Source organism: Lycium barbarum, chromosome 9, assembly GCF_019175385.1.
Source record: "Lycium barbarum isolate Lr01 chromosome 9, ASM1917538v2, whole genome shotgun sequence".
Lineage (NCBI taxonomy): Eukaryota > Viridiplantae > Streptophyta > Magnoliopsida > Solanales > Solanaceae > Lycium > Lycium barbarum.
Window position 1 is genome coordinate 20,715,484 of NC_083345.1, and position 15,090 is coordinate 20,730,573.

General features: G+C 31.5%; 1 protein-coding gene across 2 annotated transcripts; it reads right to left on the reverse strand.

Annotated features, from left to right (window-relative positions):
- Window positions 1-1,601: 1,601 nt before the first annotated feature.
- LOC132609854 (U-box domain-containing protein 9) lies at window positions 1,602-4,462 on the reverse strand. 2 transcript variants are annotated; one of them, XM_060324025.1, is made up of 2 exons: window positions 4,028-4,462; window positions 1,602-3,000 (listed from the first exon to the last, which is right to left on the reverse strand). In XM_060324025.1, the coding sequence occupies exons 1-2, from the start codon at window positions 4,310-4,312 to the stop codon at window positions 1,909-1,911; spliced, it is 1,377 nt and encodes a 458-aa protein (XP_060180008.1). In that variant the 5' UTR covers window positions 4,313-4,462; the 3' UTR covers window positions 1,602-1,908. The 2 variants fall into 2 exon arrangements, with proteins under 2 accessions (XP_060180008.1, XP_060180010.1); XM_060324027.1 differs by lacking the exon at window positions 4,028-4,462 and adding an exon at window positions 3,877-4,006.
- Between the last annotated feature and the right edge of the window lie 10,628 nt (window positions 4,463-15,090).

Sequence of the window (15,090 nt, forward strand, 5' to 3'; positions counted from 1 at the left end):
AATTGGCTGCTTCTTTGACTTGCCCTTTGCTTCACGTTATTTTTATAGAAGAGACCAAATGATATGAAAAGCAAGGACAATCAATGAAAACGAGCAGGGGAGTTAGTTTTTTTTTTTTTTTTTGAAAATCGAGGAAAATAGTGTGAACGGAAAAAATGCATGTCATGAGTATGTGAAAGGAAATATATCGAGACATTATCTCATTCTATTTTAGTGCCTCAATCAGTAATCAATTAACCAATAACATACATAGTCTAACTTATGATAACATGTAATTTACTATATTTTACTATTAGCCCTCAACATAATTATAAAAAGTTACATATAATCTTGTTTGACTGATCTAATTATACAACGACAACGGTGGTAAGAAAAGTCTAATTCCGGCAAATTGCCACAATCAGGGACCGCTCGGGTAAAAAAAAACAAAAAAAGGTTACGACGGCGGTGAAGAGATAAAATAAAAAGGTTGGTGGTTTACTGTTGGAATGAAGACTTTGTAACCATAAAAACAAAAAAAGGTGGATTTTATTGCACATTGGCTGGACCACGGCAAAAAATATCACTGACCATTGAATATGGCCACATTCTTCCCGTTCGGTATTCTCCAACAACATTCTAGAACCATTCATTCATATATCCATTACCTTGATAGAGTACCATGATAATAGAATTTGGATAGCCTAGTACAACAAAGAGGAATGAGTTTTTGGCTACTTTTACAACCTCGGTATTTTCGGATCAATGTGCAAGCACTTCAATTTCAATAATTTGTGGACTTGACTAAAACACATAAGAGCATTCTTTTTTTAAAAATCCCTTTATGTAGTATTGGATCTTAAAATACTAGTTTATGAGACTTACGAATTTCTCCTTATCAAAGAAGAATCTGCAATAATGGCTCGTGTCCCCGGGAATCTCCGCGAAACGGATGTATTCCCTTTGTCCAAAACCTACATATCTTCGGAAGAAGACGTAGAGCATTTTCTCTTTTAGACAGCGAAGACTAGCCGTCATATTATGATGGGAAAGCCTCTTTTTCCAACACTCATAATAACGTATTTATACGGCATACGTAGAGATTCGGTCGAGCTAATCGCCTAATGGGCTAATTAACACCTCTTAGGGTGAACCCCATCCAATAACTATTTCCAAACACTTTATGATATTCTTAGTTTTGCCATTGCCAAATACTGTTACTGCTATTACTTTTTACTAGCACCTGTACAGATAAAGAAGAGACCGTCTCAAATTTTGGCTTTGAGTATTTGGCTTTTTTACGTGAAGGCAGAACCAAGTAAACTGAGAATAACAGCACACCACCAAAGAGGTAGGAAGGAATCGCCCTTTTGTTTTTGCCATCTATCAACCCAACCCCACTCTAGCCATGTGGTGAGTGGACCTTTTGCTACCATTGCTGAGGAGAAAAGAAAGGAACATATTTGCCCCTCCTACAGTAGAAATATCACATTCTTGCTTTCAGACAAATCAAAGCAAACCCACTTGCTGTGCCTTAGATGTTTAGGCTAGAATCCCACCACGACAGGAAAGCCATGTGGTACAATTATTTCACGAAAATACTATTATTAAAGAAGACTAAATAATACCAATCACAATCTTATTGCTAGTATATGAGGAGTAGACGAGCCACAAGCACAATTTCTTCTGCTAGATATGCAAGCAATCATGTGCCACGTATTATCAATCAAACTAAAAGACCATGGATCTTACTTATACAAAAAACTCCCTCATAGTAAATTATTCACAATGATGACTATTACTTGTAAATCTCAGATAGAATGTACAAAATGGAAGGTTGCAAACGAACCACAACATGCCTCAATATTTTTTATGAAAGGAGGAGCAGGAGCAGAATATACAGATTTTGTGCTTGAAACTGCGGCATTTTTATGCAGTATGGGTAAGATTGACAGCCCTGTTCAGTCTGTCAAGAATACCATTGGCCTTTCTCTTGGCTCTTGCTGTACCATTTTGAGCTAGTTGAGAAACCGTCCCGTAGGTTTTCTCCTCATCCCTTATTGTCTTCCACTTGGTTCGATCACAGTAACAGATAGTATAAAGCACCGCGATACAATTCTCCTTGCTTCGAGCACATGAACTCTCCCTTATTATATTAAGCAAACATGGAACTGCTCCGAGATCTCCCATCTCCTCAACTGCCCTTTGATTATTTGATAACATAGCTAGTATAGCTAGCAATTCATCGACGTGCACGTTACTCATTATTTTTTTCAGTATAGCCCTCACAGCACCATCTCTTACCGCTCTTGCCTTATTGTCATGGATAATACATAGACTAAAAAGAGCAGAAGCAACATCCTTCATCGCGACCGGGTTCCCTTCATCTAGAAGTTCGACTAGTGGCTTTATGGCACCAGATTTTCCGATAAGCTCTTTATTAGAGTCGAGTGCAGATAGTGTGAAAAGGGCAGCTGCTGCATTGCTCCTTGTTTCGATCGTTCCTGATTTTAATGCATCCACAAGAAGCGGAATAACCTTTGGTGTCTCGGCGACAAGCTTCTTGTTATTGTCATGGATGGAAAGATTCAAAAGTGTCGTGATAATGTCTTCTTGGAGATTTGGATGAACGTTAATGCTGTTGTTACTTTGAGAGAGGGGATGAAGGAGTTGAGGAATTGCATCTGAAGATTCTCCAAACAGTGCCCGAAAGGAAGGCATTTTCTTCGTTAACAAACGTAATTCTCTTGCAGCGACTTTCTGATCAGATAACGTTGAAGAAGACATCTTCTCAAGCAAAGATAAGAATAAATCACGGTCACCTTCAGTCAACCCTTCATCATTCAAATACTGAACAGAGTGATCTGGCATTTGAATCCCATTATTTTTACACCATTGCGAGATCATTTCCCGAATCAAGTGATTAGGTGTAAGGATTGTATGTGAAAGTACTTGTTGTGTTCGAGGGCACGTCCTATTCCCAGCCTTTAACCATTTCTGAATAAAGGGTCTATCATAAGTCTGCAAAATTCCAACAATTTATCAGTAATTTGTCTCAACACTAACTCACAACCTACAAATCAACAAGCTCTTAAGGAAAACTAACTACACGGAGACCAATCAGTGAATCTTGAAAATTAAAAAAAAAAAAAACGCTTAACGCTCCATTAAACTGAGTTTTGTTCAAGTCCATTAAAATTGAGGCAATCATCAAATGAATGATCAATGAGACAGCATAATTGGTTATACATGAAAACTCAACTCTAATGACACCAAACTAAGTAAACAACGTAAAATAAAACAGCAACGATTAATACCCGCTGCTGTACCTTATAATCGAAATTCAAAAGAACTAATTAACCAGACACCAAATAATTAACTTTGAAACATAATTAACACTAACCCATGTACAAACACCCACACTTCTAATACAATGATAGCAAAATTAAAAGAAAAATTAAAGAAATGCCACTTTCCAAGTTCAAGAAACAATAACCCCACAATTCCACTAAACTCCAAAATCAATCAATCAAACACACCCAACAAAATTAATCATAAATTTAAGAAGAATCGCCACAATTGTGACCATGAACAACTAAACAAACATAAATTAGAAAAGATTAATAAACGCTGTGTACCTTATAATCAACATTCACAAAAACTAATTAATCAGACATCATATAATTAACTTCTAAACACAATGAAGGCAAAATTGAAACAAAAAACATTAAAGAATTGCCACTTCCAAGTTCAAACTAAAATAACCCCACAATTCCACTAAACCTCTAAAACCAATCAATCAACCACACCCAACAAAAACAAACCATAAAATTAAAAATAAAAATCATCACAATTGTAGTCATAAACAACTAAACAAACATAACAACAACAACATACCCAGCATAATCCCACAACGTGGGGTCTGAGAGGGCAGGATGTACGCAGACGTTACCCTACAAAGGTAGGGTAGACCCAGGCTCAAAGGTAGTTTAAAACTAAACAAACATAACCACAAAAAAAGAAATATTTTTTCAGTGAATGTACTAACCTGACCGGTAGAAACAATAACAGGATCTCTCATAAGTTCTTTAGAAAGTGGGCAACGAAATTCATCAGGAAAATGAAGATTAGAATCAGAATTCTTTCGTTTATTAAGCTTTAAATCCTTTAAAGCCAAAAGGGTTTGATGGGTTTTATCAATAGCATCCACATTTATCTCATCTTCAGCCAAAATAGACTTAACTAATCTCTGTAACTCTCTTTTCAATTCACTTGCCTTAGCTGTAGTAGCCACTGTTGTTGGATCCCCTTCAACAACACCAGTTTTGGCCATTTGTTAAATGTTCTTGAAATGACTAAAAAGAAAATGTGAGATGAGATCTCTTAAAAGAATGGTTATTATTTCTCTTCCATTTTCAATTTCCTTCTTTGTCACACACAAAAAGAGTATAGTGTAAGAATGATGGGTTGTAAGAAAATATTGGGATTTTATTTGAGGTGAGTTATGTCATTCAAAGTGTGTGAATTGTGTGTGAGAGAGAGGGAGTTTAGTGGGGGGTGGGGTCCACGGGGTGGTAGGGTATGTACGCAATCAGGGGAATACGTGCCAAGGACAGCTGGCAGCTACGCGGAAGAGTGTTAGGAGAGAGGGACTCGTCATCATGCACTCCTTCTGTATTCGGCTGCGGTGCTCTAGATATATTTTTTGCTTTCAATATTTTTTTTTATAGAGAAAGGTGGATAATTTTTTAACTTGGAAAGTTTGAAAATTTCTATTGAACATTTATGAAAAATTGATATTTACAGTGAGGTAATTGTACTTGTAACGAAAAGATACGACATACCAATTTTCCCTGAATGTCACGCCCCAAAATCTAGCGGATCGATTGACTGAGCGAACCAACTTATAACATTTTTTTTTATATGACTATTATATAATTTTGAAATATTTGGGAAAGGAGATAACATGATACCCTAATAAACATCTATCTGTATAACCGGACCATAACATAACTAAAAGTGACCACAGATGTTTATAAAGCCTCTAATAAGATAATTGAAATTGAACAATTGACACCCTTTCCCGACACTGAAGATTAAAGGAGGTGTGAGAGGTTGGCTATGGTAGGTCTGAGGAGAGGGAAAGGTAGGCCTAAGAAATTTTGGAGAGATGTGATTAGATAGAATATGACACAGTTTCAGCTTACCGAGGACATTACCCTCGATAGGAGGGTGCGAAAGTCAAGTATCAGGATAGAGAGTTAGTATGTTGCTGCGCAGATTTCTTATACTACCTGATTGTTTATTTTACTTCATTTATCTTATTATCTTGTTGTTGTTACTACCTATTACTACTACTAACTTTCATCTCTACTTGAACCGATAATCTATCAAAAGTAACTTTCCTACCATAACAACGTGGGGATAAAATTTGTGTATATTTTACCCTTTTCAAATCCCACTTGTTACAATTATATTGGGTATGTTATGATTTGGAGATGATAAACTAGTAGTTAATAGAGATATTAAAAAACACTTAGGACACCTACAAACGGTATTTAGATTATTTGTAGAAAATGGAATAATAATTAGTAAGAAAAAAATGAAATTATGTAAAAATTATATAAATTTTTTAGGAATAGTACTAGGAGATGGTAAGATAAAATTACAACCTCATATAGCTAAAAAAGCTTTAGTTATGCCAGATAAGCTAGATAATGTTAAAGAATAACAAAAATTCTTAGGAATAGTAAATTATGCTAGAAACTTTATAAAAGACTTAGGAAAATAAGCAGGACCATTGTATTCAAAGACGGGATTTAATGGTCAAAAACATTTTAATACCGAATACATTAAATTAGTACAAAAAATTAAAGAAAAAATAAAAAAATATTCCTGACTTAAATATGCCACTAGGAACAGACTATTTAGTTATAGAAACAGATGGTAGTTTTAAAGGGTGGGAAGCAGTATAAAAAGCAAGACCAAATAAATATAATAATAAAAGTGAGGAAAAAATATGTGCTTATCAAAGTGGTAAGTAAAGAGAAAAAGGAAATATGAGTAGTATAGATGCAAAAATTTTAGCTGTAATATATCGATTAAATAGTTTTAGACTATATATCTTAAACAAACCAGAAATATTAGTTAGAACATATTGTGAAGCTATAGTTAAATTCTATCAAAAGATAAATGATAAAAATAGTAGTAGACGGAGATGGCTAAATTTTATAGATACTATTTCAATTTACAATCTAAAATTTGAACATATAAAAGGAAAAGATAATAATCTAGCAGACCAATTACGTAGATTAAAAATTACTACTAACTAATAATATGATTTCCTATTTGAATAGCATGAGACCATCAAGTTCTCAGACAGCAAATAAGGGAAAAGGTATAGCCTCAACCCAAGATACTTACAGACAAAAGGTATTAGGTAACCTTCATTTTAGACCTAGATCTTCATTAGAAAGAAACGCCCTAGAAAGATTACATTTTGGAGCCAATAATTTAGTGTTTTTTTCGCCATCCAATTGGACTTTTAAAGTATTACTAGAATATGTAATAGACAAACAACAGACATGTCTAGTAGACAATTTGTGGATATCACATAACAGAAAAGACTCTAAACATTTTATAGCCACCTTAAATGCACTTTGTCAGTACTTTATAGACAAAAACTTAGACAAAAAATTTAATTTTTATGTTGTAGTTCATGGTAAAACTAATGGTGTTTTTCAAACTTGGATAGAAGTTTTAAACTCTATTAAAGACATAAGAAAATCTTTTTTTAAAGGATTTAATGATTTTATTGAGGCATTAGATTATGCTAGAGGAATGTTGGGTCCAAATTATTATATTTCTCCAGCCCTTAAACAAAATTCAGACAAAATCCCTCAGTATAACATACAAAAAGATACAGACAAGGTGATTTTTTGTGATCACTGTTCTACTATGACTGAAACTGTCAAAAGATTAAACCAGCAGAAAGAGACATTATTCCAAGAAAAATTAAACTCTTGGAACAAGTACGGTTATTAGAACAAAGACTACAAACAGTTAAGTTCGAGTTAGCACAATCCCAGAGTTTTCCATCTCAGACAAAAATGGATGAGACGGGTGTGCATTCCCTAATGAATGCAGTTAGATCCATTGTATCGGATAAGGATACAACTAGTCTGGTTCAAACGATAGCAGGTAAGGACTCATCAAATCCGTTGATGGCTGTCACTTTGCCAAAAAGTGAAGATGAGGGATGTTCATCTCTCCAGACAAGACGAAAACTACCAAAGATACTTACACAAGGAGCAACTTCTATGAAGAAAAGCACACTTGCTAAAAAGAAAAAGAATGAAAAAATAGAAAGTATAGCTAAAAAAACGTTGGAAAGATTTTTTTCAGACAAAACAAGAACAAGACAAGCACATAATCAAGAATCCTAGTCCAGAATTATCTCTAAGTCCAGGGATGTCACCAGTCCATAGTTCAGATGAAGGAAATATGGTAAATTTTCAGAACAGTGCATTTCAAGATTCACAAGATCCAAATGATGACGATTCAGGGATGAGTTTTGATTCTATCGCACTGCATAATCTAGACACATAAAAAAAATATATCCATATATTAGTGGAGGAAGTAATCACGGTAAGACAGAAGACAAAAAGATTCATTGAACAAAGCAACGGCTAGAAGACAATTTCACAAAAAGAGACTTTATTAAAAGTAGCTTTAATAAAGCAGCCACAGTAAATGGACACATCAGCAAACAGACAAAAATATAAAGCTTCTTTTGAAAAAATTCCACGTGATGATGGGGCCCAAAGAGCATTCAAAAGATTCTTAAACATTTTGAAATCCGGAGTTGAAGTCCGCCAGATGCCTATAAATACTAGCATTTGTGGAGAAGCAAAGACATCACCAACAAGAGCATCAACAACATCTCTCAAGACAAACTCCATATTCCCCTTCTCTTTCAAATGCCTCAATCCCTTTCCCAGTCCAAAACCTTTGTAAAATAAATTTCCTTGTAAAATAGTATTAAGCTTTCAGTAATTTTCTCTTAGTGTGAAGTAGTTTTTTGGGTTCCCCGAAAGGGAAACCTCTCTCCATCTTCAAGTCATGTAAGCTTTTAACAATGTTTTTGTACTACCCTCCCTATTATGTAAATTACTCCATGTTTATATACATATTATGTTTAAGTAATTACTTACTTGTTATTATGAATCTGTTACTCTTACTATATGTTTATTCTCTTAATTTCTTAATACACTCAATGGATTAACCTGTAAATTCCTAGGTGTTGAGAGGCCGTTTTAATGTCCAAAAAAATGATAACGGACGATGTTGGCCATGGTAACCAGGATGTGGTTAAAGAAGAAGGATATTAAAAATAAAGGTTAAGAGAAAGAGATGAACAATGTAACAAGATTCATGACTGGACAGAGTCCAGATTATTAAAAAAAAACGTAAAACTTTGGAGATAGACAAAAACTTAGAAATATAACTACATGATAAGAGGACATCAAGGAGTGATGAAGTACTGAGTAGGATTGTTTAAAAATTTGATAAAAACCACTTTATATTTTCTACCAAGGTCTTTGGAATTTTAAATATTGAAAAATATATTGAAAAAATATACCCCCTCTCATTTTGGTATCAGAGCAAGAAGATTTTTTGGAGCCTAAGATTGTATTTTATGAGACGACCTTTTACTGCTAGACACCAGAGACCACCAACTACTGTTAGACAAATTTCTATGAAACAACATAGTTTTAATAAATACGTAAGTTTTCACTATCGTATGATATACCTTACTCGACAAAAACTAGGAAAAACTAGAAAACTACTAAGATTTCTTACTAATCAAGTTAATTATCTAGAAACATTACACCGAGCAGCTCTAGAAACTAACACAGACGTGCTAAGTTTTAGAAATAATCTCCTTTGGGAAATACAGTTTACAAACGACGAAATATTTAGAGCAGAAGCATATATTAGATATATAGAAAGAAAAGTAAAGTTCATACCTTTAGGTTAATATATGAAAGATAGTTATTCAGAAGTCAAACAAGAATTAAGTAGGTTATACCCGGAGTATAGTAGACTAAGTAATTCTAAAGAAAACCAGTTAAGGTTACAAGAATTAATAGATATAATATCAGAATTAGAATATAGACTGCTAGGATATATAAAATCTAGAAAAACCTCTCAGCAACAAAGACAAAGACAATTTAACCTGTACTAGTCCCCTTTATATGAAAACACAGCCATTCGCTAGACAAATAGCTATTAACTATTGGTATTTATATCGGGACATAGAAAGAAGACGAGAATATAGAAAAGTTGAAATGGCTTTAAGTGGATATTTAGAAGTAATAAATACAGAAACACTATCATCAATAACAGAAAATAGACTGTTACAAAACCTGATTAACGAAGATACAATTTCCGCTATAACGTGGGAATTACAGGGCATACGAGACGATATAGAAAGACTCACAACCATCATCGAAAATCAAAAGGAAATTTGTAAAATAAGAATTCCTTTAGGATAATAATTTTTTTTAGATAAAATAGATACATTAAAAAATTTAGAATATTTAGACTTAAGAATATACCCAGAAAAGAAATATAGAGCAATAAAAGATCATAGTATTATAAAGTATAATTTTAGTAACGGAGAACATATATTACATAGTGAAGATAAACAATTTGATACACTACTAGATTTAGTTATAAATTTTAGTGAAAAAACTCAAGAAAATAATAAAGACATTATTAGAATATTAGAAGTAGTAGAATCTTCCCAAACTAAGCAAAAGAAAACGTTAGAAAAATTAGAACAGAATTTTGATTACCTAAAATCACAAGAATTAGAATTAGATAGAAAAATTTAGATTTTAAATAACAAATTGAGTTTAGAAAAATTACCTACGAATACTGAAATAGAAAAGTTAGTTAAAGTTATTACAGAAAAAACAAAAGAAATAGAAATAAAGACAATCCAATAGTAACTCAAATTGCACAACAAGTAGAAGTATTAACAAGTGATGTTAGAGAATTAAAAAAGACAGTAGAAGAACTGAAAGAAATTACTCTTTCATGAGTAGACCAACTATAGCCCAGGAAGAAGCCTCGAAATTAATAGAAAAATCTATACATTTCCCACAAGACTATATAGACTATATACCTAACGCTAAATCTGATCAAATAATACTAAAACAAAATATTGCTATAATCTCATTATTATTAGAAATAACTAAGAAAGTAGAGCAGATAATAGTACCAAGGTTAGAATTAATAAGCGAACACCTACAATTAATAAGTGACCGACAAAAAGAAAAAATTCATATAGAAACCCCAAAGAATAAAGACGTTGAAGAATCAATAGAACAATTAAAGAAGGTAGAAATAACACCTCAAAAGGAAAAAGCTAAAATAATTAAAAAAACCACAAAAATGGACCTTTTTCCAATTAGATCAAGAAACGAAGGAGGATCAGAAAGGCAAGAAAGATCAAGAGTAAGTTTTTCAGACAATAGAATAGGTAATAACCTCTTATCAAGAATTTTAAATAGAAGAAGACCAGAAGAAAATAATCAACAGCTAAGTGAGGTAATAGATGTAGATAGAGATATACAGATTTTCCAATAAAATCAATTAAAATTACTAAATCCAAAGATTTTATACAATATAGGACAGTTCTCAAGTACAACACAATTATATAGACATTGTAGACAAGAGCAATTATCAGCTATAGGAACTAAAGTTACCACGATAAATTTAATGGACCCAGAGGCTGTAAAACAAATAAAAAATACTGGAAGAAGTTTAATGCATATGAGATTAATAGTAATAGGATTAAAAGGATTAACTAGAAAGAATCTCGGAACTAAAGTCCTAATAGTAATTTATGATGATAGATGTTAGACATGAAAAAGTCAATAATAGGAATAACAGAGGTGGATATGACAAATAATGGAGGAATTTTTTATATTAGCCCAGACTTTATAATGAATTTAGCAGAATTTGGAAAACATATTAAAATAGGAATACAGACCAAAGGATATGAAGAAATGTGTAATGGTAATAATTTATTAATGTGCGTAGGATTTCTAGAAAAAATGACCAATAATAGTAACACAAAATTTAAAATTAAAGTAGAAGACGTAGTAGAAGTAATGGGAAACAAAGGAATAAAACTAATAAAACCCATAAAAATAAATCCTGAAGAATATGCAGGGTTGAAATGGAATTTAGAAGATTTTAATAGAAAAAAGATTCTATAGCCAGAATCTCACCTGATGTATACTAATTCTAGGGGAGAGACGTCTATACGATTCACTAATTATAATTACACACCACAAAGAGACATAGAAGAAGAAAGTACTCTAGACGAAAATGAAACTACTGAGTCAACTTTAATGAATATAGAACTAATACAAGAAGATTTTGAAGTAGATATTGCTATAGAAAAAGCAAAAGAACTCCATAAAGAAGATAAAAATAAAACTTTTAAATGTAAAGGATGTAAGTTAGAACATCTAACACTAGAAAAAGCTATAAGCCATTTTAAAATATGTGAATCTAGAACCAATAATTGGGGATATAGAGTAGAAAATATGTCTCAAAAGAAATCAGACGAATTTGATAAAATATTAGAAGATATACAAGACAGTGATGAAGAAATAGAAATAGACTCAACAATAAGTCAAAAAGAATTAATGGAATCTAGCGCGTCTAGTTCTAGTCCATTTCAAAGAACAACTGTTGGAGAGCAATACACGGTAGACACGAGTACAGGAAATGTACCTAGGAGAAGAGTTTTTAGAACAACAGGAGAACCCATAGACAATATAAAACCATCGGGAAAAAGAATGCCTATAGAAGAACCTATTATTCTTCAAGAAGGAGGTAATAAGGGTAAAATACTAAATATAGCAGTTCATGATCCACAAAGATGGAATTCAGTAATAGACCTTTAGAAAGGAATAGTAGTAATAGACTACATAAAAACTTATAATGACACAGACGCAGAAACAATGCGTAAATATCTAAAAACATTTTTAGGAGAATCAGCTAAGGCTTTATGGGAAGCATACAAGGAAAATTTTCCAATGGAATTCTAACACCTAGTGTCCATGGGAGCAAACCCATATAACCTTACCAACAAAATACATACTTTAATTATAGGAGAAGACCCAAATAGTGGATTACTAGTATTACAAAGAAATGCAATAATAAAGTTAGAACAATTAAGTATAAATAGTTGGTTTCATATTAAAAAAAAATTGAATGATTATTTTTACTATTGAACTATTAGCGGAAATGCTTTTGACCAAGAGCTAGGTAAAAAATTATTTAATAAATTGCCAGAAGCCTTAGGAAGAGAAATAGAAGATAAATGGAATAAGAGAGACGGGGTAGTACAAAACCCTAATCTAAAATGGTCAATAGGACATATAATACAACATATAATGGATATACTGCAAGCAAAATGTACACATATACAAATACAAAAACAATTAAAACAAAATGCAATGATTTTTTGTAAAAGTGTGGTTTACACTACTCAAAGCTATGATAAAGACAATTATAGAAAGAAAAAGCATAGAAAGTATAGAACTCAATAATAGAAATTATCCTCAATATAATAAAAAGAAATATTATCTTAGAAAGTCAGCAGCAAAAAAACCTTATTTAGACAGAAATAGACATGTAAGAAAATATAGAACAGAAAGAATTTATAAAAACAAACTGGAATGTTTTACTTGTGGAAGTGTAGAACACTTAGCAAATACATGTCCAAAAAGAATAAATAATAAGACAAGAAATTCATAGCTGATTGAAGATTTTCAAGAAACTTTAATAAATGTAGATGAATACATGTCAGACACAGAAAGTATATATTCCATAGTAAGTGTAGATACTGAATAGTGTAGATACTGAAGAAAAAATCAAAACAGACTCATCAGACCCAGAAGCAGAAGAATTAATTAATGAAATAGGGTTAGAAAAATTAGATTTAGAACCAATTCAAGTAGATAATTTAGCAAATATATCAGAAAACTGTAACCATGAGTTCGAAAGAAATAAAGGATTAGATAGTAATGCATGTTTCTTTTGTAAATGGTATCCTAGTAGAGATAAACGAGCTAAATGTAAAAGTTGTTATATAGAAGGATGTATAATGTGTATAGAAAAAGAATTTAAAACAAGAATAAATAAAGAGGAAACCCATGAGAAAATAGAAGACCCTACTATTAACTTAAGAATGATAACATTAGAAACAAGAATAAATCAATTAGAAGCTAGATTATGTAAATTAAAAAAAGGAAAACAAAAAGATGAAGATAGCAAAAATGAAAAAATGAGTCTATCTAATATACAACCAATAATGAGACTATTAAGAATAATACTAGAAGATTCTCAAGCAGAACAAATGAGTATAGAGGACCATGAAGCACTAGTATGTAATGAAGATAAAAAATTAGAAACAATAAAGATACTTGCAAGAATTAAAATAGATGATTATGAAATAGAGACATTAGCATTAGTAGATTCGGGATTCACAAAGTGTATAATAAATAAAAAAATATTTCCACCCAATTTAATAAAAATCCTAGAAAAACTAGTTGCAGCCATGCAAATGGATGGAACTCATAACATACATAGACATTATGTTCATAAGGCATGCATTAGCTTTATAAATACATGTTCAGAATTTTACAAACCTAGCTATAAAATGGATAAGATATGGGTAAGAGACCTTAATATAAATGTAGATTTTGTCATGGGATTAGACTTTATCTTACATAATAATGGCAGTTGTATGATTACAAGAGATGGAATAATTTTCTTAAAAAATATTGTGTACTTTTCTTAGGCACAACTCTTTTAAAATGATCGCTTCTTAATCATTAGTTAAATTTGTAGATCATATAATTAGATAATTTACTAAAAGAATTGTTATAAGAAAGCAATTTTGCTTGGGATAAATAGATATCAAAGAGATAGAGATAATTTGATGTTTAGTACCATAATTTAAAGTATGCAGAATGATTTCAAATTGACTATAGTCAAAATTTGAAAAGGACATTTTTATATTTTATGAATTTGTGAGCATATAATTTCTAGTTAGAGTTAGGAATAGCATGTTTTGCTATTCATTGATTAACTATTCATAATTTCATGTGACGATGGTATATGCTAAAACAAATATGGTGATTAAAGTCTAGGTTTAGATGAAATTCAAAATAAATTGAATTCCTTGAAACAACATTAACTCATTGATGCTTTATTCTTAAAAGAAAACTTCTTTACTCAACCAATTAAGGATTACATGATTTCTGACAAATTAAATTGTTTGCAAGAAAAGAAAGATGCTATTATCAATATTTAATAATTATGGGATTGAGGAGTTGGTCACTTGGTAAACATCTTTTCTCTTTTCTATCCCACTTATTTAAGCAAATTGAATAAATTTAAAGGTTCTTTTTCTAAAGAGAAATTTAATGGTAATTTAAGAATTACTAAAGAAAATTTGATTGATAGAGTACTCTTCCGGTACTAAATTAGTTCTTCAAAGTTATTATCATCATCATTTTAGATTATTTTTGTGCATAGTTATTTTTATTAGATGGCATCATTACTATTAACAAAATTTTTAGCATTTTTAAAGGGCTCAAAATTGATGAATTGGCCAAATTGATTGTGTCAACCTAAGTAAAAATGAAATAAAGTAGAGGCAAAAATAAGACATAGAAAAAAGATATGCTATCAAAAAGGGTTTCAAAGTATCTTGATTTATTGAAATATACTTTGATACATGAAGTAATAAATAACAACTCTAAGGACAATTTAAAAGAGCAAATCAATTTGGTTGGCCCAACTATATATATATATATATATATATATATATATATATATATATATATATAAAAGAAGAGGAAGAAGAAGAAGTTGCGTGAGGATTAATTTTCTAGAGGATTTGTAAAGACCGTGCGTTTGGATTTTGAAATAACCTACTCTTAAGTTGCTTCGATTTTAGAAGATAATTAACCAAAAGAAATTCTAAACAACAAAATTTGATGTGAAAATATTAAACTA